This window comes from Ascaphus truei, assembly GCF_040206685.1.
Source record: "Ascaphus truei isolate aAscTru1 chromosome 12 unlocalized genomic scaffold, aAscTru1.hap1 SUPER_12_unloc_4, whole genome shotgun sequence".
Lineage (NCBI taxonomy): Eukaryota > Metazoa > Chordata > Amphibia > Anura > Ascaphidae > Ascaphus > Ascaphus truei.
In genome coordinates this window covers 38,431-63,384 of record NW_027453840.1, presented here as the reverse complement: position 1 = coordinate 63,384, position 24,954 = coordinate 38,431, and the positions used below count along the sequence as shown (strand labels likewise).

Here is a 24,954-nt window from a genome sequence, read left to right as displayed (position 1 = left end):
AAGCCATTTCTGTGGCACTGGGCACCTAGGACTGCTAGGATTCCCCCTGTATTCCCTGGTTGGTGCGAGTATTGCTCTTTTAGGAGATTTTGTGCTGTGTCTGATGGCTACTGCTGAAATAAACACCTCTTTATTTGATCGCTGTGTCCTGTCTGGCACGTGATCCAGTGAAAGAGTCCTGGTCTGCTGTGGCAACTATTGTTAGTAAGCAATATGTAACGAGAACTATGCTCCCCTCCTTACTATCCGGCGTGACCGGTTTCATATATTGTTCTCATTCTTGCTCGCCCAATGCTCAAAACACATTGTTCCCTCCCTCAGTGCCTTGTCTTGATTGTCCACTTCTCAAGTGTTTCAAGATTTACCTAATTCTTGTTGTAATAGTTTGTGGGTTGCTCCCTTCCCCAGCGGTCCCACTCTGTATTGTTTCCCACCTCTACTTCCATGGCATTCCCAATGCTTGGTTTCAAGTACTAAGCAATGTAGTGTCCCTCAATTATTCCTAATCTATTGTAGTGAGGAGATTGGCCCCTTCCCTTTGTTTCCTAATCAGATTGTTCCCTTTCAAAGTGTTCATAATCCATTGTTCCCCAGTGATTTCCTAATTCATTGTTCCCATCCACAATGCTTCCAAAATCTGATTGTCCCCTTCCCAGTGCTCTCAAAATTTACAACTCCTCTCGCAAATACTAACACATGACTGTCCTTATTAAAATGATTCTCCCATTAACTGTACCTGTAAAACCCTACATAGATTGCTCCATTATTAACTGACACCTCCATTAATTATCCCCACTAAAATTACCACTAACCCTTGATGAACTACCACTGTTCAACCCAACCTCACAAACCATAATCAGTCCATCACCAACTATCCTCTCCTCCGCCTCATCCTATCACAGCCTCACATAATAAAGGGGAAGCTCGGCTCGCTGCCCCAAAACTGTGTGTAATGGCTGCCTCTGTGAGACTCATTTGGCCTGTTTATAATGTATTGAGTGGTAATTTCTTCCAGAAAAGAGCTAATCAATGTGTGATCCCGGGGGATGTGTGTAAAGGTTCTGGTCTCCTGTGACAGGCTTTTTATCTGGTGGATAGTAATGGACATCACTTGGCCCAGTTCTGAATCTCTTGCGGACTTTCATTTCTGAGTAGTTCGTGATTTCAAGACCGCAGGACCGATAGTTCCACACATAATGAGCATAGTCCAGTGCACCTCTCACCGGAGTTCTATTGTGCCCAGTTCAGGGCTCTGGACAAAGGAGGCGGGGCACCTACATGGAGTTCAACTCCTGGCTAGACCTTCACAGCCCTCGGTGGGTAGCCAGATGCAGAGTCACCTCGCTCCTAGACAGGATGGACATCGTCATCCGTGAACAGTTTTTGCCCAAATGTGTACCGGAGGTGCGGGAGTGGTTCATAGAGCATAAGCCGAGAATGCACCAGATGACCGCCATGATGGCAGATGATTTTGTGACCATGCGGCCACAGTTGGAGAAGTGGGTCCTGACCCCCGATACAGTGCCAGTGACAACACCACCTAACGTAGCTGACCCTCCCAAGGCCACTAAGCTGGGATGGAACAAGTGGAGTGCCGGAGGTGCTGCAGCCAAAGCCTGCAGAGTTTGCCCATGAGCGCCGGTGCTACCAGTGCAATTGGCTAGGACATCTGCGGGTGGACTGCCCCAACCCACCCTGCTCCAGTAACCCCAATATGGGGCAATGCTCACAAGCAGCGAGAACAATCCCCTACGTGAGATTGGCCCCAAAAGCATAGCAAGTGGAGGCCGTGCAGAATGTGCAGCAGCAGACCTAGCAGCAGCCGTCAACGATGCAGAAGTGGAGCTGGAGGGACATGGAATCGCAGCCATCGGGCTGGAATCCAATGATGTCCGCCAACAATATTTGTGCCCGGTTACCAGAGGCCATCTCCGGGTAGCCGGCCTGATGGACACCGGTGTTACGGTAATCTGGTGCAACCTGATATGGTCAGCCCAGAGAAACTTCTCCAAGGCACGGGGATGCTGGTGAGAATGCTGGACAGAGCCCCCAAGTTATTGCAAGTTGCCCGGGTGTTACTTGATCAGGGCACTAGTAGAGGAGTCTGGGATGTCACAGTGTAACCCGGCTTGGACACCAACATCCTGCTGGGCAATGACTTGGGGCACTTTATTTGCTCCTACTCTGAGGAGAATGCACCAGTGGCTGCGGTCACCCCGAGCAAAAGTCAGGCAGTTGCCCAGGTGGAAGTGCCTTTGGCATTGCCACACACCACCCCAATTATCTCTCCCCAGCTTTTGGAGCCAAAGAGAGCTGAAGTCCCGGTAGACACCAAGCAGGTAAGCCAGAACAAGCCAGACATTTGTCCCGAACCCTGTCCCAACATTTCTTCTGACTGTTTGACAGGGCCAACCTACCAGAACTGAGCCAGGAGTTCATGGACATTGTGTGATCGGACCCCAAACTGGAGGGCATGATACTTCGGGCGACCGAGTCTGACTCCAAGGGTGTGTCCCATCGGTTCCTTTGGCACCATAGTGTCTCATAACAGGAATCCAAGATTGCTCTGGTCAGATCAGGGACATGAAGGCGACAGATAGTTGTTACTCATGAGTATAGGGCACAGTTGATGCAGATATCCCATGTGATCCTGCTGGTAGGGGCATCAGATAGTCACTCATACTAGAGCCCGGCTACTACAGACTTTCTACTCACCGGCGTCATAACAGGAGGTATTGGTGTTCTGCCATAACTGTAATCCCTGCCACCTAGTGGGCAAGTCGAGTGACCACACAAAGGCTCCCCTGAGACCGCTACCGGTGATCGGTGAGTCCTTCCAGCGTGTAGCTGTAAATATAGTGGATCCGCACATGATCCCAGTTGCTCTGTCCTTGATTGAAGCACGTCAATTGGCAGAGTCTTTGATTGAGATATTCACTAGGGTAGGTTTCCCAAGTGAGATCCTGGCTGATCCGGGGGCACAGTGCATGTCCGAACTGCTCCAATGTCTCTTGGCTATGTGCGAGGTCAAATCTCTCTGTACAACCCCCTACCATTCAAGCTCCTCTATGGGTGCCATGTCCGTGGACCACTCAATCTGTTTCATAAGGGCTGGGAGGGGGAGATACTGATGCTTTGGTGCTTCATTACGTTGTGGGGCTCAGGGACCAGATAGAGGAACACATGGGGTTGGCACAGGCTAAACTTGAGGCAGCTCAGATCAGGCAATAGCGCTGGTATGATAGGAGTTTCCGTAGTAGAGAATTAATCCCAGGGCAGCAGGTGCTTGTTCTGAATCCCACTTGGTAGAACAAGCTACTTGCCACCTGGGCGGGCCCGTACACGGTTCAACGGCGGGTGCATGAGTGTAATTATGTGGTAAACCAGGATCCAGAGGAAGATAGGCACAGAACATACCATATCAATATGCTAAAGGAGTATCACAAGAGCGGGCCGGAGGTGTTTGCTATTTGTAGCCCGCTGCTGGGGGATCTCCTGGGAGAAAACTGGCAGGGAGGCTTAGTGGAGCAGGTGGAGATGGGTCCCCAACTCGCGGTTCCCAAGCTGGTGCGAGAGATGCTAGAGCAGTACCAGGTCATGTTTACAGATAATCAGGGCATTACCCATCTAACCGATCACCCGGTCAACACCGGGGATCATTGGCCACTCCTCAAGAAGCGTAATGGATCTCTGCGGAGGTAAAGTGGAGCATTAAGGGGGAGGTTGAGGAGATGATGGCATTAGGGGTAATTTCTCGTGCTCAGTGTCCTTGGGCTTCACCGGTATTTGTGGTGCCAAGACGGGTGGGACCACTTGGTTCTGTGTAAAATAACGTCAGCTTAATACTCAGACCGTGGCAAATGCCTATCCTTTGTCCTTTGCTCTTAGATGAGCTCATCGGGGCCAGGTATCTGGCCACCATGAATCTGTACAGATTCCATTGACCTAGCAGGCATAGGAAAGGTCGGCTTTAATCATCCGTAGTTTGTAAGAATGTTTGGTCATGTCATTTGTGATGAAGAAAACGCCGGCCACGTTCTAGCGCCTTTTCAACCGGTTGCTGGAAGGGATTAAGGGCTATGTTAGGGCTTATCTGGACGACTTAGCCATTTGTATTAATGACTGGTACACTCATCTGGTTAATGTAGCAGCAGTCCTAGATAGGATCAGGAAGGCTGGTCTGACACTAAAGCTATCCAAGTGCCAAGTCGGCATGGTGGGGGTATTTTACCGCAGCTACCGGGTAGGCCGGGGACATCTCAAGCCTGAGCCCACGAAAGTTGTGTCAATAGTGAACTGGCCGGTCCCCCACACTATAAAGCAGGTAATCACTTTTATAAGTACCACCGGCTACTATAGAATATTTTTGCCCCAGTATAGTGCCCTGGCTCAAGCCATGACTGATTTAACAAAGAAGATGCTTTTGGTGCTAGTTGCCTGGTCTCCTGAGTGTGGGCAGCGTTAAAGGCTTTCAAAGATGCTCGAGCCAGTGCTCTGATCCTGGTGGTCCTCGATAACATCAAGCGATTCTTGGTGCCAACCAATGCTTCAACTTATGGCATCAGTGCTGTGCTAAGCCAAGTAGGTGAGGATTGCAGCAAGGATACGTTCACCGACCTAAGCTGCAAGCTGTTGCCTTGGGAGGTCACCTATGCCACAATCGAGAAAGAGGGTCTCAACAATGTGTGGGTTCTCAAGAAGTTATAGGTCATGTTTACGGGAAGCCTTTCACTGTGATCACTGATCGCAACCCCCTTAGCTTGTTGCAGCGGGTGTAAGGTGAAAATGGGAAGTTGGTGTGACCTCCAGGAGTTTAATTTTACCATTCAACACAAAAAAGTGCAATGAGCACAGCAACGCCAATAGTCATTCCCAGCACGACGATCCCAGCCCCGACAAATGGACTTCCAGGGTCTTCAGTCTTGGAGAGACACCTGATGGGGTAGCTTTCCCAGAGCCTTCATCTTAAAGGGGGATATTTGATGGTATGTGGTAGCCAACCTCACATAATAAAGATGAAGCCCGACTGGATAAACCAAAACTGTGTGTAATAGCCACCTCGGTGAGGCTCGTTTGGCCTGTGTATAATGTATTGTGTGTAACCTCTTCCAGAAAAGAGCTAATCACTGTGTAATCTCTAGAAGGGGGAAAACAGTAGGAATTGGGAACAGGGATTGTATCGGTAAAAAAAAGGCACTTTTGTGCCCTGTAGTACTAGTATGTTCCCCATACATTTAGTAAGGCAGCCAGCACTGCCTTTTGTTTTGCTAGCATTTCGGAGAAAAGCTGCTTTGTGACAGAAGGTGGGGTCGGTGTGAGTATGAGGACAATGGTGAGTAGGGAAGGGATGGTAATCAGGTCCGGGGAACTGGTTCTCGTTGGTGCAAAGACTTTTTTTCACATGAGAGGCTGAGGTGCCTACCCAGCGGGATGTATGGGGCTGGCTAGTTCAACCGTTGCCGGGTCTGAGTCCCATAGGCACAATTTCCATTGGCTATTTCAAATTTCCCACTCGCTAGACCCTCCCTACTCGAGGGGCGGTCAAGAGTGACTAAGCCGGCCCCCTCCTCTGATTTGTACAGCCGGACAAGACAACGTCCTCCGATTGGCTGGTTGCCCCTACTCCATGAAAAGTATAGGAGCCCGATAGCTATGTAAGGGGAGAAGCCAATCAGAGTACCAGACAAGTTTTGAAGCTGATCGGACAGGCGACTGGCAGGATTTTAAATAGTGCTATTGGGACAATAGCACTGAGAAGGAGCTGTACAGGGCAAATCTACTGAAGCAGTCCCCTGCACCTAGTTGAGGCTAGATTCTTCTCCCTCAGACCCCAGTTGGCGAAGTGTGTTAAAAAATCTGGTCTCCCATGACAGGCTTCTTCCCCAAGCTGCATGGGAAAGATATGGAAGCCTATCAAGCAATGGTTTGGGAGGATGCTGGTGACTACCAGGTGGTAAAAGCACTGCTCTGGTCTCAGTATGAGATCACGCCCGAGACTTACTGGACCCAGTTTCATGCCATGCACAAGGGGTCCACGGATTTGCACACTGACTCTGTGGCCCGGTCAGCCCATCATGCAAAGAGGTGAGTAACTGTGTGTTCAGTGAGTACCTTCAATGTATTCCTTAACCTAATCGTGAAGGAGCAATTTGTACTCAAACATTTCCCGGAGGTGAGTGAATGCATTATGGATGGCAAACCATCAATGGCTCAGCAAACTGCCAAGATTACGGATGAGTTCATGGCGGCTCGACTCCTATTCTGGCAACAACCCCAACCGAGTGTTCCAGTTCCTGGCCACCAACCTCCTCGGCACACATAAACCCCAAGGTCCGATGCATCTTTGTGGAGCTGCCCAGTGCCCCCTAGTTCCAGAACCCGACCACCAAGTTTACCCATAAGTGGCAATGCTTTGCTTTCAACAGGGCGTGCCACCTGAGGGTGGTTTGCCCCACTGCACTTTGAACCGATCCACCTGCGATGGGACCCACAACCCAGCTCCTCATATAAACGCCAGGGTAAGTCACATTCCCATGCTCGAGCAATAGCAGGTGACCCACCTTATCACCCAGGCAACCCAGGTCCCAGTCTCCGAGGCTGCCGAGATTGCTGCCTGTGCTGCAACACAAAGAGGAGCCACCATTGGGCTAGAGCAGATCATTGTGCGGTTGAAATATTTGTGCCCTTATACCATCAGCACTATGATGGTGGCCAGCCAGTTGGACCCTGGCACGGTCATCACTGTTGTCCAACCTGATATGTTTGGGCCAGAGCATCTGCCACCTGTCCGATGGTGCCCCTAAGTCCCTGCAGGTGGCCCGTATTTTCATCGATTAGGGCATGGCCCAGAGCATCCGTAATGGCAGAGACCTCCCAGGCCATAACACCAACATGTTGTTGGGAACTGATTAGGGCAATTTTATGTGCCACTAATAGGGGTAGAGTGTGTCCGTCGAGTGTGCCCTATTGTGGGTGCGAAACATGTTAGTGTGTTTCTCTGGTTGCCAATAACTATGTTTTTACCACAGCCTCTTCATCTGTTCCTACTCGTGGTGCAACGCTATCCTTGGCTCTTTGCCAATTTTATTTCCCATTGTGGCTGTGACCTGCTGTCAGACTTGAGACCTTGCCACCTCTGACACTATGTTTTTTGAGGGTCCCAAGAATGAAACCATCACTCCCCGGACATTGGAGTTCATCCCTTGGATGTCCTGGAGGAGACCAGTAAAGTAAGCTGGGTGTAACCTGACCAAACTGACAACCCTATCCCTGCCAGTATGACTAGGGCCAATGAGCCACAGCACAGTCGGCAGTTCCACAATACCTTGCTGTCAGATCAGAGCTTAGACGGCATGTGGCAGCACGCTGCCCAACCGGTCATTGAGTCCAGATCCGATTGGCTTGTGAGTGCCGCCAGCTCCCATACAGGGAACAGAGCCCAGGGACTCCGGACTGACCATGGACGGGGGTATTAAAACATTTAATAAGTAATGTGTTGGGGCTCAGAATAAACTGGTGCACGCTTTCTACAGAGTATTTTCATTGCTGCCACATTTAGCTACAACTGATTGTGTGTTAAGTGCACAATTTTTTTTTTCTATAATGAACAGGGACCTGAGACTCTGGTAAATAATTACATATTTTGCCTACATTATCCAGTGATGTACGCACATAGATGGGATTGCAATTGAGTAATGGGTTAATATAAACATATTGAAAGTACTTTGTGCAGGAGAAAGGTGAGTTGGCTAGAGTAGCCGTGTGTATTAACCCTGGTTGCATATCACATGCTCACTTTTGTGCAGTCCGTGACAGAGAGTATATGGGCCACATGCTCACAGATGGACCAGGGACAGGTTCTGTAATTTTTAGTTTATAGCACAGAGTATATTAGTGGTACAAAAATAAATTCTGATTATTGTTCTTGCTCATAAAGGAATTAATTTGATAAATTGTACCTCCAAAAAACTTGTGCTGTTTATTTCGAAGACCAGATGCTGTAATTATGTGTTCTGCCTTTTGGTTATTGAATCTTTCTATACCATTATGCTATTTTATTTTCTAACATGTCAACATTAATTATATTATGACTTGATTTTGCATGTTCGAGGGCAATCTGTAAACAACGTTGGTTGAATTTTTTTTTTTTTTTTAATTGTTCTTGCATCAATGTTACTCTCTTGTCTTTAATGATACATTATATACATTTTCAGTATAATAAACCTTCATGGCTTGCGAATTTGTGTCCGATATAAAAACAGGTTTTAGCCTTTACAAGCAAGTAATGAAGATACCGATTTCTAATCCAACAGCGCCACCGTGTGGTAAATTGTTTCAAGAATAGACTCCTAATACCAATACGTTGCGCCTTTTGTATAATCACAAACAGAAACAAACACTACTTTATAGTGTATTAGCCATGCTGCACTACTTTGTTTTAATTTATTTAGCGATGAACTAGAAACAGTTTTTTGTTTAGCTTTATAGTTATGGTTCCAGCAAACTAAATGCACTTTAATCAGTTCATCAATGTTATGGGATTTTTCCCTTAAAATCATCATGTCGGTAATTAAAGTTCACCCCCAAGTTATATATACAGTAGGTGCCTTTATGGTATTAAATATTGATTTGCTTTCTGCAGTGTCGTATCAAACGCATTACTGTTTCTAATGACAGAACTGACACCTCCACATACATGGACTTAATTATACATTACTTTACAAATGAAGAGAACTATTATCATAAACAATGAAAGTGACTTAGAATGGAGATAGAAATATAATAAAAACATGTCCTGCAGGAAATGTGAAATACTATAACGCTTTTTTGATGTTGTGGGTGGCTCTGAAAAGAGCCTTTGTGTTGGGTATGTGGGGATCTCTGCTCCTGGTCTCGGGGGTGAAGCTCACTTGCTGCTCTTGGCCGGTTTGTGGCTCTCGGTTTTCTTGGGCAGTAGCACGGCCTGGATGTTGGGCAGGACACCCCCCTGAGCGATGGTGACCCCTCCGAGCAGCCTGTTCAGCTCCTCGTCGTTCCGCACAGCGAGCTGCAGGTGCCGGGGGATGATGCGGGACTTCTTATTGTCCCGGGCGGCGTTACCGGCCAACTCCAGGATCTCAGCGGTCAGATACTCCAGCACTGCGGCCAAATAGACCGGGGCTCCGGCCCCCACACGCTGAGCATAATTTCCCTTCCGAAGCAGCCTGTGCACACGGCCGACTGGGAACTGCAGCCCAGCCCGAGATGAGCGCGTCTTGGCCTTAGCGCGAGTTTTCCCGCCTTGTTTGCCTCTTCCAGACATCGTGTATCACTCAGACAGCAGCTCGGGTAACAAGAGAAGTGACAAACCCCGCCCCCTGTGCCCTTATTTATACACTCAGACAGCAGCTGAACTCCTCTGTGATTGGTCAGTTTTGAAAACAGCCAATCAGTTCCATAATCCTGTAACCACCAATCGTCTAATTTGAAAGAAAACTGATGATGTCATAAACGGTCACATGATAAAGTCAGCCAATAGACGAACAGAATGCTGGGGCTGCTAGTTTGCATAGCACTCCTATAAATAGAGCTGCTGGGGATTTCGGTGACATTGATGATTGAGAGCTTCAGTCGGGGATGTATTGACTGGCCCGTTTGGAGAGCCGCCGCTGCTGCCACGTGGGGGAGAGCCGCTGCTGCCACGTGTGGGAGAGCTGCTGCTGCCACGTGGGTCATTGCCCATCGCTTTGCTTTATAGCTTTATTGCACTGTATGCTGAGTTCTGTGTGCAGTACTGAGCCCAGAGCTGCGACTTGCTGTGACCCCCGGCCTTGCCCCCCCCCCTGCCTAGTGCTGTGCCCCCCCCTGTTTAGTGCAGTGCCCCCCCTGTGCTCTGTGCCCCCCCCTGTGCTCTATGCCCCCCCCGTGCTCTGTGCCCCCCCAGTGCTCAGTGCCCCCCCCCTGTGTGCTGTGCTGCGCCCCCCTGTGCTCTGTGCTGTGCCCCCCTGCGCTCTGTGTTGTGCCCCCCTGCGCTCTGTGCTGTGCCCCCCTGCGCTCTGTGCTGTGCCCCCCTGTGCTCTGTGCTGCTCCCCCCTGTGCTCTCTGCTCCCCCCTACGCTCTGTGCTGTGCCCCCCCTGCGCTCTGTGCTGTGCCCCCCCTGCGCTCTGTGCTGTGCCCCCCCTGCGCTCTGTGCTGTGCCCCCCCTGAACTTGGTGCCGTGCCCCCCCCTGCGCCGTGTGCTTTTGCTCCCTGCGTTGCGTGCTTTGGGCCGTGTGCTCACCGCCGTGCGTGTGCGTGGCTCTGATTTGGGCTGTGTGCTCGCCGCCGTGCGGGTGCGTGGCTCTGACTTGTGCCGTGTGCTCGCCGCCGTGTGCGTGGCTCTGATTTGTGCAGTGTGCTTGCCGCCGTGCGTGTGGCTCTGATTTGTGCCGTGTGCCCGCCGCCGTGCGGGTGCGTGGCTCTGGTCTGCGCCTTATTATGGCAGAGGCAAATGTGCCACCTATGGAGACTGCAATACATGATGCTGCAGAAGACATGGACTACACTTTAGTGAAGAAGAGAGGGCGAGCAAACTCTGATAGCTCCAATGGTTCTTCCCCTCCATCGGTAGCAAAGACAAAGATGCAGAAGCACAAGGAAGACCAAGGCATCAAAACATCAAACCGCTTCGAGCCACTTGCTAATGCCGATGACTGCTCAGGGCCCAGGTGCAACGATGAAGAGACTGCACTCCCACCCAAAAAGATTCGCATACCACCGGTAATGGTTAGGAATATGAAGACCCACAAGGACCTTGTCGACATCCTCACCGAGCACTGCACTTCCCCGTTTGTAGTTAAACCACGGGCGAACCACGCAAAGATCACTACCACAACTGTGGACGACTACCGGAGCTTAACGGACTGCTTTGCAAAGCAGGGCATAGAATACTACACCTTCCCACTGACGCGCCTAAAGCCCCAGAAATTTGTAATTCGCGGCTTACCAGCAAACGCCTCCGTGGGGGATATTTCCCACGACCTCGCGGAACATGGACTTCCAGTCAAGAGCGTAGCCCAATTGACATCCCCGGTGGACAAGACCAAGAAGTTCCCTTTGTTTATTGTCACACTGGCAGAAACCCCGGAGAGCCAGCCTGCAGATCTTACCAAGATTACCAAGCTCTGTAGCTGTGTGGTAACCACAGAAGCGCCAAAGGGCAGAAAAGGCCCAACCATGTGTTTCAACTGCCAACGGCTCGGGCATACCTCTGCATTCTGCCACCAGAAGCCACGCTGTGTGTGTTGTGGAGAGAACCACAACTCCAAGGAATGCCCACGAGATAGGAAGAAGGAGCCGGCGACATGTGCAAACTGCAAAGGCCCACACCCGGCAAGCTACCGTGGTTGCCCGTACATCACAAAAGCAAAGCAAGAGGAACGGGAAAAGCGGACACCCCACCTGATGGAGCAGGCACCAAGGAAGACACCCACTACTCAATACCAGCTTCCCCGCCTGGCGCCGGAGAGACAGAGGACCACAGAACACCTGATCCCAGACCTAGGCACGGCATCCACCCAGAGGATGCAAAACCCAAACGGACAGACCTACGCGGAAACTCTCAGGACACCATCCACCAACCCCGTTGAGGCGGCCAACCCGGACCCCGCAGGCGGAACCGCAAGCCCAACAAACTGGCTAGAGATCATCCTTAAAATAGCGTGCGCTATTGCGAGAATGGATATTCACCCCATTGTGACAATGATAGCGAATCTCATCCCGGCCCTTCTCAGGAGCACAGAAACTAACCACCATGGCAGCAACATCTAAACGCAGTTCTGTCATCGTGATGTGGAATGCAAATGGTATCAGCAAGAAGACAGATGAACTCCTTCACCTGATGGAATCGAGGAATGTATGCGCAGCTCTGCTCTCGGAGACCCACCTTCAAGGAAACCAAAAACTAAGCCTGGCGAACCACAGGGTATACCGTACCGACCGGGCAACAGGAGCCAGAGGTGGTGGGACGGCTGTGATTGTTAACACACGGGTCAGCCATAATGAGATTGCACTACCACCCCTCCGGAGTATTGAAGCCACTGGAGTACAGGTAAAGACTGCAACAGGACCACTGCGACTAATTGCCACCTACTGCCCCCCTAAGGTGAAGCTACATTTGGGAGACTTGGAAGCTCTGCTGGACTCCACTGTCCCAACCATCATCGGGGGAGACCTAAATGCCAAACACCGGTGCTGGAACTCAAGGACAGCAAACTCCAGAGGACAAGCTCTTCTTGCTTACTCAAAGGAGAGTGACTTTGTAGTGGCTGGCCCTACAGAACCCACCCACTACCCAGGCACTGCAAGCCACACACCGGATGTCCTGGACATTGTCTTACTGAAGAACGTGAAACATTCTGTCCAGTTGGAAACCCTGGCGGAACTGACCTCAGACCACAACCCAGTTACCATTACTGTTGGCGACGAGATGGAAACCCACCAGCAAACACCCAGGTACAACTTCACCAGGGCGAACTGGAGCCTGTACAAAGAAGAGTTGAGCAACATCACAAACCCCCGCCCCTTGGACACCAACGGAGACATTGATGATGCTGTTAACACCTTTACTACCGCAGTCCAACATGCAATAGAGCACAGCGTCCCGAAACAGATGCCCAAACGCTGCTCCATCTACGACCTACCGAGCGGGATCAAGCAAGCGATTGCTGAGAAAAACAGGGCCCGACGCCAGTGGCAGAAGTTCCGCACACCTGACCTTCTGGTAAAGTACAACTCACTTGCCAGACTACTGCGACAGCAAATCAGCCAACACCGGGGGGAGAGGTGGGAGGCCGCAGCAGCCAAGCTGAAGGAATCCGACAACTCTGTTTGGAGAATGACCCGACGCCTGACCGGGAAGAAGGAGCCTAATCCACCGATCCAGGGCCAGACCCACCTGGCATGTAGCAACAAGGACAAGGCAGAGGTTCTCGCTGACACACTGGAGACAACTTTTAGGCCTAACCAAGCCAGCAAAATAGCACGGGAAGTTGAGCAAGGAGTTAACAGGCATCTTACCGAGCACCTACCAGAGACCGAAGCGGAAACCCTTGAAGGATGCACCAGGACTGAGATAATGCAACTTGCAGAAAAGCTGGCAAATGGCAAAGCACCAGGAAGTGACGGAATTACCAACCTGGCCATCAAGAAGCTTCCGCCGGCAGCCATGGAATGCCTCACAGAAATCTTCAATGCATGCATGCGGCTCCAGCACTTTCCTCAATCCTGGAAGGAAGCCAAGGTCATTGTATTTCCAAAGCCTGGAAAACCACGGAGGGATCCTGCAAACTACCGTCCGATAAGCCTGCTCTCTGGACTGTCGAAACTCCTGGAGAAAGTTATTCTTACGCGCCTCCGCCACTTTGCCTCTGGTAAAAACATTCTACTAAAGGAGCAATTTGGATTCCGGAAGGACCACTCAACCAACCATCAGCTGCTGCGAGTCGTTGACATAATAAGCCATGGATTCAACATCCACAAATCAACTGGAGTTGTCTTCTTGGACGTGGCCAAAGCGTTTGACAGAGTTTGGCATGAAGGACTACTGCACAAAATGATCAACCTGAAATTCCCAAACTACCTGATTAAGCTGACTGCAAGCTACTTGCGGGAGCGCACATTCCACGTGGCTGTGCGGGAAGAGCTCTCAACAACACGCCCCATCCGCGCTGGCGTGCCACAGGGATCAGTCCTGGGACCTTTCCTTTTCAACCTCTTCATGAATGACATCCCCACAGACCTCCACAAGACTCAACTGGCACTCTACGCAGACGATGTGGCAGTCATCTCCCAGTCCTTCAGAGAGAAAGAAGTAGCTAAGAACATCCAGAAAGCACTAGACATGCTATCAACATGGTACAGCGACTGGCAAGTAGGACTGAACTCCAGCAAGACTACAGCTACACTGTTTACCAAAAAGAGGATCAAGGCACACCCGCCAATCACCCTCAACGGAGAGGCTGTCAAATGGGAGCCAAACAGCTCTTACCTAGGTGTAATCCTAGATAGCAAACTAAGCTGGAGAAACCACATTGAGAAGATTCAACAGAAGGCAACAACCAAGCTGGCAGCACTGTACCCTCTGCTGAAGACAAGGACCATGCCCATCAAGAGCAAAGTCAATGTGATCAAGGCGATCATTAGACCCACAATGACATACGCCTCCCCGGTGTGGAGTGGTTGCCACCAACATCAAAGATCATCTCTCCAAAAATTACAGAACAAGGCGCTGCGGATTGCGTCCAACGCTCCACTTCCTACAAGAATAGCAGACCTTCATAGGGAACTGGGTATCGAGATGTTAGATGAACATCTAAAGAAGCTCAACAAGAAATTCTACAAGGAACTGGACCAGAACTCAAACCCGCTGATCAAGAAGCTTGCTGCGATCTCTGCAAACCCATTTGACCGCTACCCACGACCCATCACAGCGCTGAACCTGTGAAACCAACTCAACTGTGGCAAGTAACACAGATCAAGAAGCTTCCTAAAGAGTGCGACAATACACTCAACAAGAGAACTTGGAGTAATGAGGCTCAAGCCTCGGTATCCAATATCACCACTGACAGATTTAATCTGTCAGTCAGAACAGAACGGTCAGTTGGTGACATTGTTTCTCTGCTGTTTGGAGAGAAAGCATCGCCCGACATGCCTGAACCAGCCAAGTCTGCGCCAGCGGCCAAGAAGGGCTCTAAGAAAGCGGTGACCAAGACCCAGAAGAAGGATGGGAAGAAGCGTAGGAAGAGCAGGAAGGAAAGTTACGCGATCTACGTGTACAAAGTGCTGAAGCAGGTTCACCCTGACACCGGCATCTCCTCCAAGGCCATGGGCATCATGAACTCCTTTGTGAATGATATCTTCGAGCGCATCGCAGGGGAATCGTCCCGTCTGGCTCATTACAACAAGCGCTCGACCATCACTTCCCGGGAGATCCAGACCGCTGTGCGCCTGCTGCTGCCGGGAGAGCTGGCCAAGCATGCCGTGTCCGAGGGCACCAAGGCGGTCACCAAGTATACCAGCGCCAAGTAACCCCGATCTCATCACTGACCCACAAACACAAAGGCTCTTCTAAGAGCCACCCACTTTATCACTATAAGAGATATGCTCATATGTCACCTGTGCTCGGGATAAAAGGGAAGTGTTCTATTATACATTGCACTTTCTCAGTTATTTGCTTTTGTAGCTATTATATATTATAAAGTATCTTATGTGATGTATTTTTAGCTCTTTCTGGCTTCCTACCCAGCCACGTGTTTGCTGCACTTGTGTTGTTTTGTTAGTAAGAGGCGGGAGAACCGCAGACAAAGTGACAATCGCCGAGAATCCCCTTCAGATAATCTGCAGTTCACACACATCCCACAGGGTGGCGCTGCTGTGTTAGTAATGGAGTTCGTGCTCGTGAAGTGGGATTTGGGATAACCTGCGATTATTTTCCCTCGTGTACTTTTTTTTGAGCCTCACTAAAATACAGATTATATGTGCACGTGTCAGAATAAGTGTGCATGAAATGATGCCCTCACACCCGCATGGTATATAACGCATCTGATCGGGGGAAAATCCTAGTGCAGTTTGGGATTAGTAACAGACCATGCAATCCGTGTTTGCCACATGCGTTAGATACGAGCACATTCATTTGCATTATCAGAATTGGCCTTTTATAGTTTGTCGCACATTTTTTATTCCATTTACATAAATGTAACAAGTGATATTTCTCATTGTCCTGTTGGGTTTGACATTAGTTTAGAAATCGGTCAAATCTGCATTAAATAGGCTGGGAGGTGTTACATTAAAGGCTTCTATTGTCACCTTGTTCAACCTGTTATCAGGGATTGCACCTTTTTAGTATAAAAACAAGGCTGAGCAACATGTGTTCCCTCAGATTTCAGTAGCAGTTGATGTGGTTTTGTGATAACTTGTCAGAACTCTAAATCGCAAATATTTATCACGTCCTGTTTTTTTTTAATCCTAAAACCACACCACACAAAAAAAAAGCAACACAAATATACAGAGAATGTAAAAAGGGCCAAAGGATTTAATATCTGCCATTCACACACAGACCACACGGTGGCGGTATTGCTTTGGCACTAACGTGTATCCCGGAGACCTGGATTTCTCACATGATCTGAATCAGGTTTCACCCCCAGATAGTTCTGTGACACACTGCACGTTGTGTGGCTTCCCTTAATAGAATTGGTGTTAAGTCCAAATCAATAGAACTCTGACATTGCTGCATCATTCTTGATACATTTAGGTTTAATCCCTTGAATAGCCCATAATGTAATGAAAAACATTGAGTAAAATCCTGAATTTGCAAAATGATCACTGAGCAAAACACACAAATACATGTACAGGTGCTGAGACTGCCAGAGATGCCACATTCCCCATAACATCTATAGAGGGAGAAAGGCAGCAAAACACAAATGTATAACTCGCATTAATAAGAAACACTTGGGCTGTTCCTTCACTATCCCAACATCACTTGTGAAACTTTTACATCTATTCAATTTCTGTCTCTATTCTAAATCCAAGCTCCGTAATATTCATTCAAAGATCCCATGTTATTCCAGTCACATTGTTTTGCACAGTTTGGTTGCCTCATTCCTCTGCCCTTAGTTATCATTACACTCAATGGGATCTGCCCAAAGTAATCATGGCCGCCGAGTGCATCGTCTATCATCTCTATGGTGACCGAGACTCTTGTTAATGGGCATGCGCAGTAAGGTCTCCATTGCAATACATTACTATGCATGTCCCTGACTCCCAGCTTCACTTCCCCGGAACTACATCTCCCGTGATCCCCCGCGCACCGGGCTTTAGTTCGGAGGCTGCACGGTGGGTGAATGTGGTTCATGTAATAAGACGGAGGAGCAAGAGGAGAAGCAGCGGCGGCCATGTACCTAGCGCTGTGCGGAGGGGGTGGGAGGAGGTGGGGTAAGGGCTCTGTGATATTTTCTTATGTGACCTCATAGTTTAATGTCATCCATCATTGTCAGGAGGATAATGATTTCTCTGCTAATTAGTCTCCACAAATCCCCCACTGTAAGGTGATCCTGGTTAGGCAGCTTATCCCATCATCGTCACTACAGACACATAATGGTGAGATGGAGAAGTGAATGGACTCATTATACAAATCTGTTATCTGAGATGTAGGTTTTGCCTTTTTATTTATATTTATTTTTATTTATATATTACATTTTATTTTGAATTCCTCAATGTTTCCTCTTATGGAGAAACATTGACATAACATCATGTTTGAAACCTCTTAGAAAACTCTTATTTTTATAGGAGCTGTTTATCCTTAATCACAGCAACATTGGGGAGTAGCACAACCATAAACTAGGAACCTGTGGGTGTGCAAAATATCTCCCCCTCCCCATCCCAAAATAGTGGGGTTTAAAAACTCCCAATAACACGTTTCTATTTAATTTTCCATTGTCTAGGAAACGTAACCTTGAGAAACGAGATGCCAACGGTCTACTGTGCATGCAAAGCCCAGGAGAGAAACAGACGCACTCCCAGGAAAAGATCCGGCCCTCATCTCACAGCTGGTCCTGGGGAGGTGAATATTATTTGCAGGTTGTGATATCAGTCACAGGAGACAAGGACACTTAACATCGGGAACACACACACACATTTTGAATGAGGTCGACAGACGGCGCTACCCACAGTTTAGGCACAAACTCACCCAAACAGGGAATACTTTCTCAACTAGGTGCCAGGCGCCGCTTCCAAGGCTAACCCGGGAGGCTTCCACGCTCCGTCCGCTGTGGGTAGCGCAGTAATCCAGGGATGATATTTGCACTATAGCAAGTTCAAATCGCCTGCTCGCCTCCACTTACACGCCTCACTTTGGTTTATCTCCGGCACAAACCTCGGATGGCATAGTAATGAGAAATTGGCAGCTCTTTACAGGGTATATTTCACAGAACATGTATATGCATTTAGCATAGGGACCTGCTATTGAGACTTACCTTGAAGTTGGTTACCAAGCTTGGCATTATTTGATCAAAGGATGTAACCAAAAGTCTCCTTTGTCTTATAGATTTAGTTTTCACTATGTATATTTATTTCCCCATTTATTGCTACCCAATGATTGAAGTGCAGGGAGTAACTTTCTGTCTTTACATAGGTTACCTGTCTTAATAGCAAAGCATGGAAGACGGGGTGCTGACTAATCACCGAGCAGAGGCTCGTCTGATCGGCCAATCCGGGACACAGGAGGTGACTGTGCCCCTACGACACCCCACAGAGGTGGGTTTGAAGAGGTGTGGGAAATTCAAACTGACAAATAGAAATTGTACCTACGGGGCTTATACCCAGCAACGGTTCCCCAAGACAACCCAATATATCCCTCAGAGATAGGCGCCTCAGAATCTGGACTGAACAATAGCGCCACTCGGTGAGACATTGTTCCCCAGACCTGAGTCAGCACTCCTCCCCACTCCTAACAATGGCTGGGGCACTTCCCCACCCACATTCCTGATAGCAGGACCCTATCTCTGTGTGTGCAGGCTCGCTGAGTGATTACCAGCCCTGCACACATGGGCAACAGCAGAACATACTCATTCTAATCAGGGAAGTACATAAACCCAATCACATTATTCTCTGGGATACTGGGTTAACCCCCTGAGGATCCCTTAAGATAGGTAGGGACAATGGGTTAACCTTTATTAATATGATCCCCATTGGCCTATCTTTTAATCATTGTCTTATAAACGGAACTTAGCAATTACACCAGACAGAATAAGGCACAGGGGAGAGGAATATACACTGGCGATAATTGTGCTATGCTAAAACAATGGTGTGGTAAATTATGGTACAATGCACAGTAAAAAACAAAAAAACAAATACAGACCGGCGCCTTACAGAGTCCAAATAGGTGATATATAGAAAGTCCAATGGATGGCTTGGGATATCCAATAAATGGTGATCTAGTCCAGTGGACAGCAGATTCCTCAGCAGCAAAATTGATATGCCATGCAGGGAAGACAAGAGAACAAGATCATAGTGTAACAAAATATGGTTAGAACATATAAGATATAAACATAGACAAACAGACACAAACAACACTGAACAAGTAGGCTGACTAATAAATGAAGATTTAATAAACACAGTAAAAACCAGCAAGCTGGTGACGAGCAGGTATAGGATCCGGTGTTTTTAAAACCGGAATCCTACTTACAGCAGGTCCACAGGATATATGCAGGTGAATGGTGTAATGGTGGTCCGGCGACAGATGTTGGTGGACGCGTGCCACGTGTAGAGTCCTGCAGGTACCTCCTCGGGTTGATGCCGAAGATGCGACACTGCCTCTCCTTCAGGGCCAATGAAGAAGTGCGCATGCGCACGAAACGCGTTGGGCCTTTGAGAGTTATTCACCAGCTGAACTGGTAGAGGAGCAGACTGTTTCAGCAGTTCCTGGAGTTGCGGTGCATAGGAGTTGGCATTTGCAGTGTGATCCGGTGTGTTGTCCCGCCCGCTGTGACGCAGTTCCGGGCGCAAACGGAAGGCGTCCTGTGAAGGAGAAGGCAGTGTCGCATCTTCGGCAGCAACCCGAGGAGGTACCTGCAGGACTCTACACGTGGCACACGTCCACCAACATCTGTCGCGGGACCACCATTACACCATTCACCGGCATATATCCTGTGGACCTGCTGTAAGTAGGATTCCGGTTTTAAAAACACCGGATCCTATACCTGCTCGTCACCAGCTTGCTGGTTTTTACTGTGTTTATTAAATCTTCATTTATTAGTCAGCCTACTTGTTCAGTGTTATTTGTGTCTGTTTGTCTATGTTTATATGTTATATGTTCTAACCATATTTTGTTACACTATGATCTTGCTCTCTTGTCTTCCCTGCATGGCATATCAATTTTGCTGCTGAGGAATCTGCTGTCCACTGGACAAGATCACCATTTATTGGATATCCCAAGCCATCCATTGGACTTTCTATATTTCACCTATTTGGACTCTAAGGCGCCGGTCTGTATTTGTTTTTTTGTGTTTCACTAACTGTGTTTGGGTTAGATGTTCCTGGCAGCCTTGCCTATTATATAATATTCACGCTGTTGTCAATATAATCTATAATCACATTTGTTTTGTTTTTAGCGCTATATACACCACTCTTTTTTTCTCTTACAATGCACAGTAATGAAAAGTTTGAGCTATCATTACATATCCTTATAGGAAATGTAGGATTATGTTGCAAAGTTACCACACTTCTTCATGCCTCAGAAATCTAAAAAAAACTATAGGAGGTGCATAGAAACTACAATAATAAGCAGGATAGTGGTATAATTGGAAGTATGTCTCCCTGAATGCCCTTCAACAAACAAATATAAGTCTCACCTAATGCACAATTACAATGTTGTTTTGGTTCAGTCTCCATAATAGGCCATAGGGGACTTTCGGTGCCAAGTAATCCGCCCCACTTGTTGAAGTATCTTGAGCTGTTCTGAGTTCATAAAGTATTTGTCTGCATTATAACAGTTGTGATCAAGCTCTTGGAATGTCCATACCCCTTGGGCGTATTGTCGTCTCTCTGACAGGGTAATGAAGCTTGTATGTAATACAACACATTCATTGTAAATGGCATTTATAATTGAAGGTGTGCTGCTGAAGATTACACGGTCTACCGGCAATACTCAACCTCCATTGTGGAAGTCAACAAGCAGTACCAGTGCTACTACAAATAGGGGTCAGCAGCTCTCGCCAGCCAGGAAACAATTGGTTGCCAAATCGGCATTGCATGGTGTCTGTGAGTATGCCTCAATACAACTGTATCTGTGTATGATGTGCTTCTGTAACGTAGTTGGCTGACCACTGGGATATGGAAATCTATGCCACACTTTACTTGCTGCATTGCATATAAACCTTAATTACCTCTGTCTGAGACAACACACCCAGTTGTGGATATTGCAAGAGCTTGATGGGGACGTGTTTTCTGCATATGCATTGTCATGACCCGCTTGCAGATCACACCATTTCTAGGGATCCTAGGGGGACGAGTTATTAGGAACAGGTAATAGTACAGGCCTAGCCCAATAGAAATTAAAAGGGGAAAACATAGAACATAAACTCTTACTAGAGTTCATGATGTCGCTTAAGCTTGCTTATCCTGTGGATAAGTTCTTGCAGACTGTGAGGCCTCTGGAACTAAGAAAGGTTTGGGTGAGGACCTCCAGCAGCTGGAGCATGTTGCTTCAAAACAGTCAACAAACGGTTCCACCGGACGCAGAGTTTCTCTGAATCTCTGGAAGTCTTGCTGGGCTTATATAGGTTTGGTTCTCATACAAAACCATGGAGAGGGGGCGGCTAGGCCACTCAGCATTGTCTCTTTAATCAGCTGTCCAATCCGGAGAGTGTTTGAAGCTGAGATGGACCATGCACACACATGATTTTGGCCAGTGTTCGACAAATGCAACCCCTGATCGCCCGGAGGAGTGCATTTAACCCCCTGTAGAGTGCCGTTGCTGTGCTGTGGCTCATTTCATTATGCCGGGACACGATCAAGCGGGTCACCTAGCAACGCGGGACGCCGGAAGGATAGCCCAGCCGAAGACATCCCTTGGAGGCACTGCAGTGACGCTACGCCACACACCAACGCAGGCGCATACAGGCACGCCCTCCCGCACTAAGGATCTCCTAGCAACTGCCGGGACCAGAGGCGGAGAGAGGCCTGGAGATTGTGGCTTTAGCTGAATGTGTCTGTGGAGCGGCGCTGTGTGGCTGGAGGAAGTGCTGCTCGTGTTGCTGCTGCTTCCATGTGTATCGTGGGCGAGGCGGACGGTGGGAGCCCCCCAGGCTGGATTTCCTCACTCATGGCAGGTAAGAGAGGGGGGGGGAGGGAGATGCAGCATACCACTCCAGTGAGCCGGCTTCAGACATAAGAGCATCCACCCGGTCACTGCTGTATTTCATCTCCTGTCGGCACCGCTGATAAGAGGGAGAGAGAGGAATATGAGAGGGCGGACACTCGCTCTCGCGTAGGGGAGGGGTTTGGTGTCTGTGTGTGTGTGTAAGTGGCAGAGAGAGAGTGTGGTTGTGTGTGAGGAGGGAGAGGGAGATGCAGCATACCAGAGTGGAGTGTGTAAGTGGGAGTGTGTGTGTGTGTAAGTGGGGGTGTGTGTGTGTAAGTTGAAGTCTCGCCCTCTGTCCCGCCCTCTGTCTCGCCCTCGCGTGAATACTAGGGGATAGGGTATAATGGTAGCACGGTATATGGGTAACAGTTTCACACAGGGGTGTGGGGGTTAGTGGGCATCTCTCAGCCTGTGGCAGGTGCTGACATAGTGTGCAGCCAGTTCTGCTGTGGTTTCATCTTCTCCCAGGAGGATCGCTATTTTTTGGTTCTCCTCTATATTATTAAAGTTCTGGATAAGTGCAGTGAGTTTCTCTAGGTGGGCACTCCTCATTTCAGAGTATTGTGTGCAACGCAACAGGAAGTGTGTTTCATCTTCTACCTCTCCTAGCTCACATCTTTGGCACAGTCTCATCTCCAGGGGCTTCCAGTTGTGTCTGTGTCTGCCTGTTTCTATTTCTAGGCTGTGGGCACTTATTCTGTACTGGCCCAGGGTCTGTCTCTGCTTTGGGTCTTTTACCTTCAGTAGGTAGGGTACCAGAGTGTATTCTCTCTGTAGGCTGTGGTAGGTTCCCAGCTTCTTTGAGTGCTGGATTTCATTGTCCCACCTAGTCACATACTGCTTCTTCATTTCGTTGGCGATTGAGTTGATTTGTTTTTTCGGCAGGTTGTTGATCTGTGTGGGGTTTTGTCCTTGGAGTGAGAGGACAAGTTATTTGATGGCACAGGGTTTAGTGAGGAGGTCCTGGCTTCTCATTGCTCTGTAGCAGTAAGACTGTGGATGGCTGGTGTTTAGGTGGGCCCAGCATGTCAGTGCTCTCTTCTGTCCAGTGAGCAGTAGAGGAAAGCGGCCCAGCTCAGCCCGGCATGCATTGTTTGATGTACTCCTGTGTACTTGGAGAAGGTGTTTGCAGAATTCCAGATGCAGTATTTCTGTTGGGCTGGTATTCCATTTTGTGTAAACTGGGAATGTTACAGGGCCGCACACCTCGCTGCCATACAGAAGGATGGTGTGATGATGCTGTTGAATATTTTCATCCAGATTCGTATTGGTGGTTTGAGGTGGTACATCTGTTTCTCTATTGTGTAGAATGCTCTGCGGGCCTTCTCCTTCAGTGTATTTATGGCCAGGCTGAATTTCCCTGATGAGATGATTGTTAGACCTAGGTATGTGTAACTCGCTGTCTGTTCCAGTGCATTGTCGTCCAGTGTGAATTGCGATATGGTTGGATGTTTTTTATATTTTTTCTGGAATACCATTATTCTGTTTTTTTCTAGGTTCACACAGAGTGCCCAGGTCTGGCTGAATTTTTCTAGTATTGCCAGTTTCTGTTGGAGGCCTTGTTCTGTTGGAGACAGCAGGAGCAGGTCGTCTGTGTATAGTAGAGACTTAACCTCAGTTCCAGCCAAGTTGAGCCCAGGTGCTGAGGAGGATACTAGGGCTGCTGTGAGCTCATTGATGTAAATGTTAAAAAGTGTGGGACTCAGACTGCAGCCCTGTCTAACTCCACGGCCTTGATGGAAGAAGTCTGTCCTTTAGTTATTAACTTTCACGCAGCCTTTGTTTTCAGAGTACATACTTTTGATTGTGTCGTATGTTCTCCCCCCTATTCCGCTCTCTAGTATTTTCAGCAATAGGCCTGGCTGCCAGATGGAGTCAAAGGCTTTTTTGAAGTCCACAAAGCAAGCAAAGATTTTGCCCTTGTTGGTGTTGTGGACGTGCTTATTAATCAGGCTGTGTAGGGTATAGATGTGATCCGTGGTGCGGTGGTTTGGCAGGACGCCTGTCTGGCTCTTACTCAGTACACTCTGCTCTGTCAGGAAGGTGAGGATTCTGCTGTTCAAGATGCTGTTGAACAGTTTCCCCAGGGTGCTGCTGACACGGATTCCTCTGTAATTGGATGGGTCCATCCTGTCTCCTTTCTTGTGCATAGGGGTTATCAGTCCTTCGTTCCATAGTTCAGGGAAGTAGCCAGTAGTGAGGACCAGGTTGAACATTTTCAGTATTGCTTCTTGTATAGAAGGATTGCTATACTTCAGCATCTCTTGTAGAATGCCATCTGGTCCGCAGGCTTTCTTGGTTTTTATTAGTTTTCTTTTTTCTTTTATTTCCTGGATTGTGATTGGTATGTCCAGAGGGTTTTGGTTATCTTTTATAGTGTTCTCCAGTGAGGTTTGTTTGGTGAGGATTTGTTTTTGTTCTTGTGTCAGGTTTTCTTCTGGGATTACTTGGTAAAGGTCCTTGAAGTAGTTTTTCCAGATGTTGCCATTCTGAATGGCCAGGTGTCTGTTATTCTGCTTTGTATGCAGATGTTTCTAGGTGTAACCCTGCTTCCTATCGCTTGGCAAGCTGTTACTCTGTGCTGTGTTACCTGCTGACTCACAGGGCCTGAGTCTCTGCCACGGAGAGCCCGGGGTGCATACAATATGTATGTATGTTCAGTGCAGCGCCTCCACCTGTGACAGATCCCGCCAAAGGGGGAGTTAGTCTTCGCAGGACCTCTATACAAGAATTTCTCTCACACGACCATGTTATAAAACCAATCTTGTTTACTGATAAATCAACCTTACGATACATTGCATGCCATGACATTCCAATCCGCTGGTACACAACATTTAACACACCACGGAGGACGTCCACAATTATGCGCCTCGGCGGACGCCAACAATAACTTGCGCCTCGGCGGACGCCAACAATAACTTTCCCCCAATCCCACCACCGGGTGTTACCACCCCGTGTCCAAATACGTTAATCAGTTCTCTCGCTTCCAACGGCCGTGTGTATGTGTAGGGGTGACTGCGCAGCCACTAGGTCTTAGGTGATTGAAAGGGTAGAGTTGGTGCACTTGATGAAATACCTG

The 24,954-nt window shown here is 48.5% G+C and overlaps 2 protein-coding genes across 2 annotated transcripts; one reads left to right on the top strand and one right to left on the bottom strand.

Moving 5' to 3' along the window:
- Window positions 1–8,565: 8,565 nt before the first annotated feature.
- Window positions 8,566–9,327, bottom strand: LOC142473663 (histone H2A type 1-like). The gene has a single exon (XM_075580754.1). It carries the CDS (start codon window positions 9,299–9,301, stop codon window positions 8,906–8,908), a length of 396 nt encoding a protein of 131 aa, XP_075436869.1. The 5' UTR covers window positions 9,302–9,327; the 3' UTR covers window positions 8,566–8,905.
- A 5,319-nt stretch (window positions 9,328–14,646) lies between these two features.
- Window positions 14,647–15,061, top strand: LOC142473662 (histone H2B 1.1-like). Its single transcript, XM_075580753.1, has one exon. It carries the CDS (start codon window positions 14,666–14,668, stop codon window positions 15,044–15,046), a length of 381 nt encoding a protein of 126 aa, XP_075436868.1. The 5' UTR covers window positions 14,647–14,665; the 3' UTR covers window positions 15,047–15,061.
- The last annotated feature ends 9,893 nt before the right edge of the window (window positions 15,062–24,954 follow it).

Bases quoted from the DNA above. Each gene is read 5' to 3' on its own strand.
- LOC142473662 (XM_075580753.1), top strand. From the start codon at position 14,666: ATGCCTGAACCAGCCAAGTCTGCGCCAGCGGCCAAGAAGGGCTCTAAG.
- LOC142473663 (XM_075580754.1), bottom strand. From the start codon at position 9,301: ATGTCTGGAAGAGGCAAACAAGGCGGGAAAACTCGCGCTAAGGCCAAG.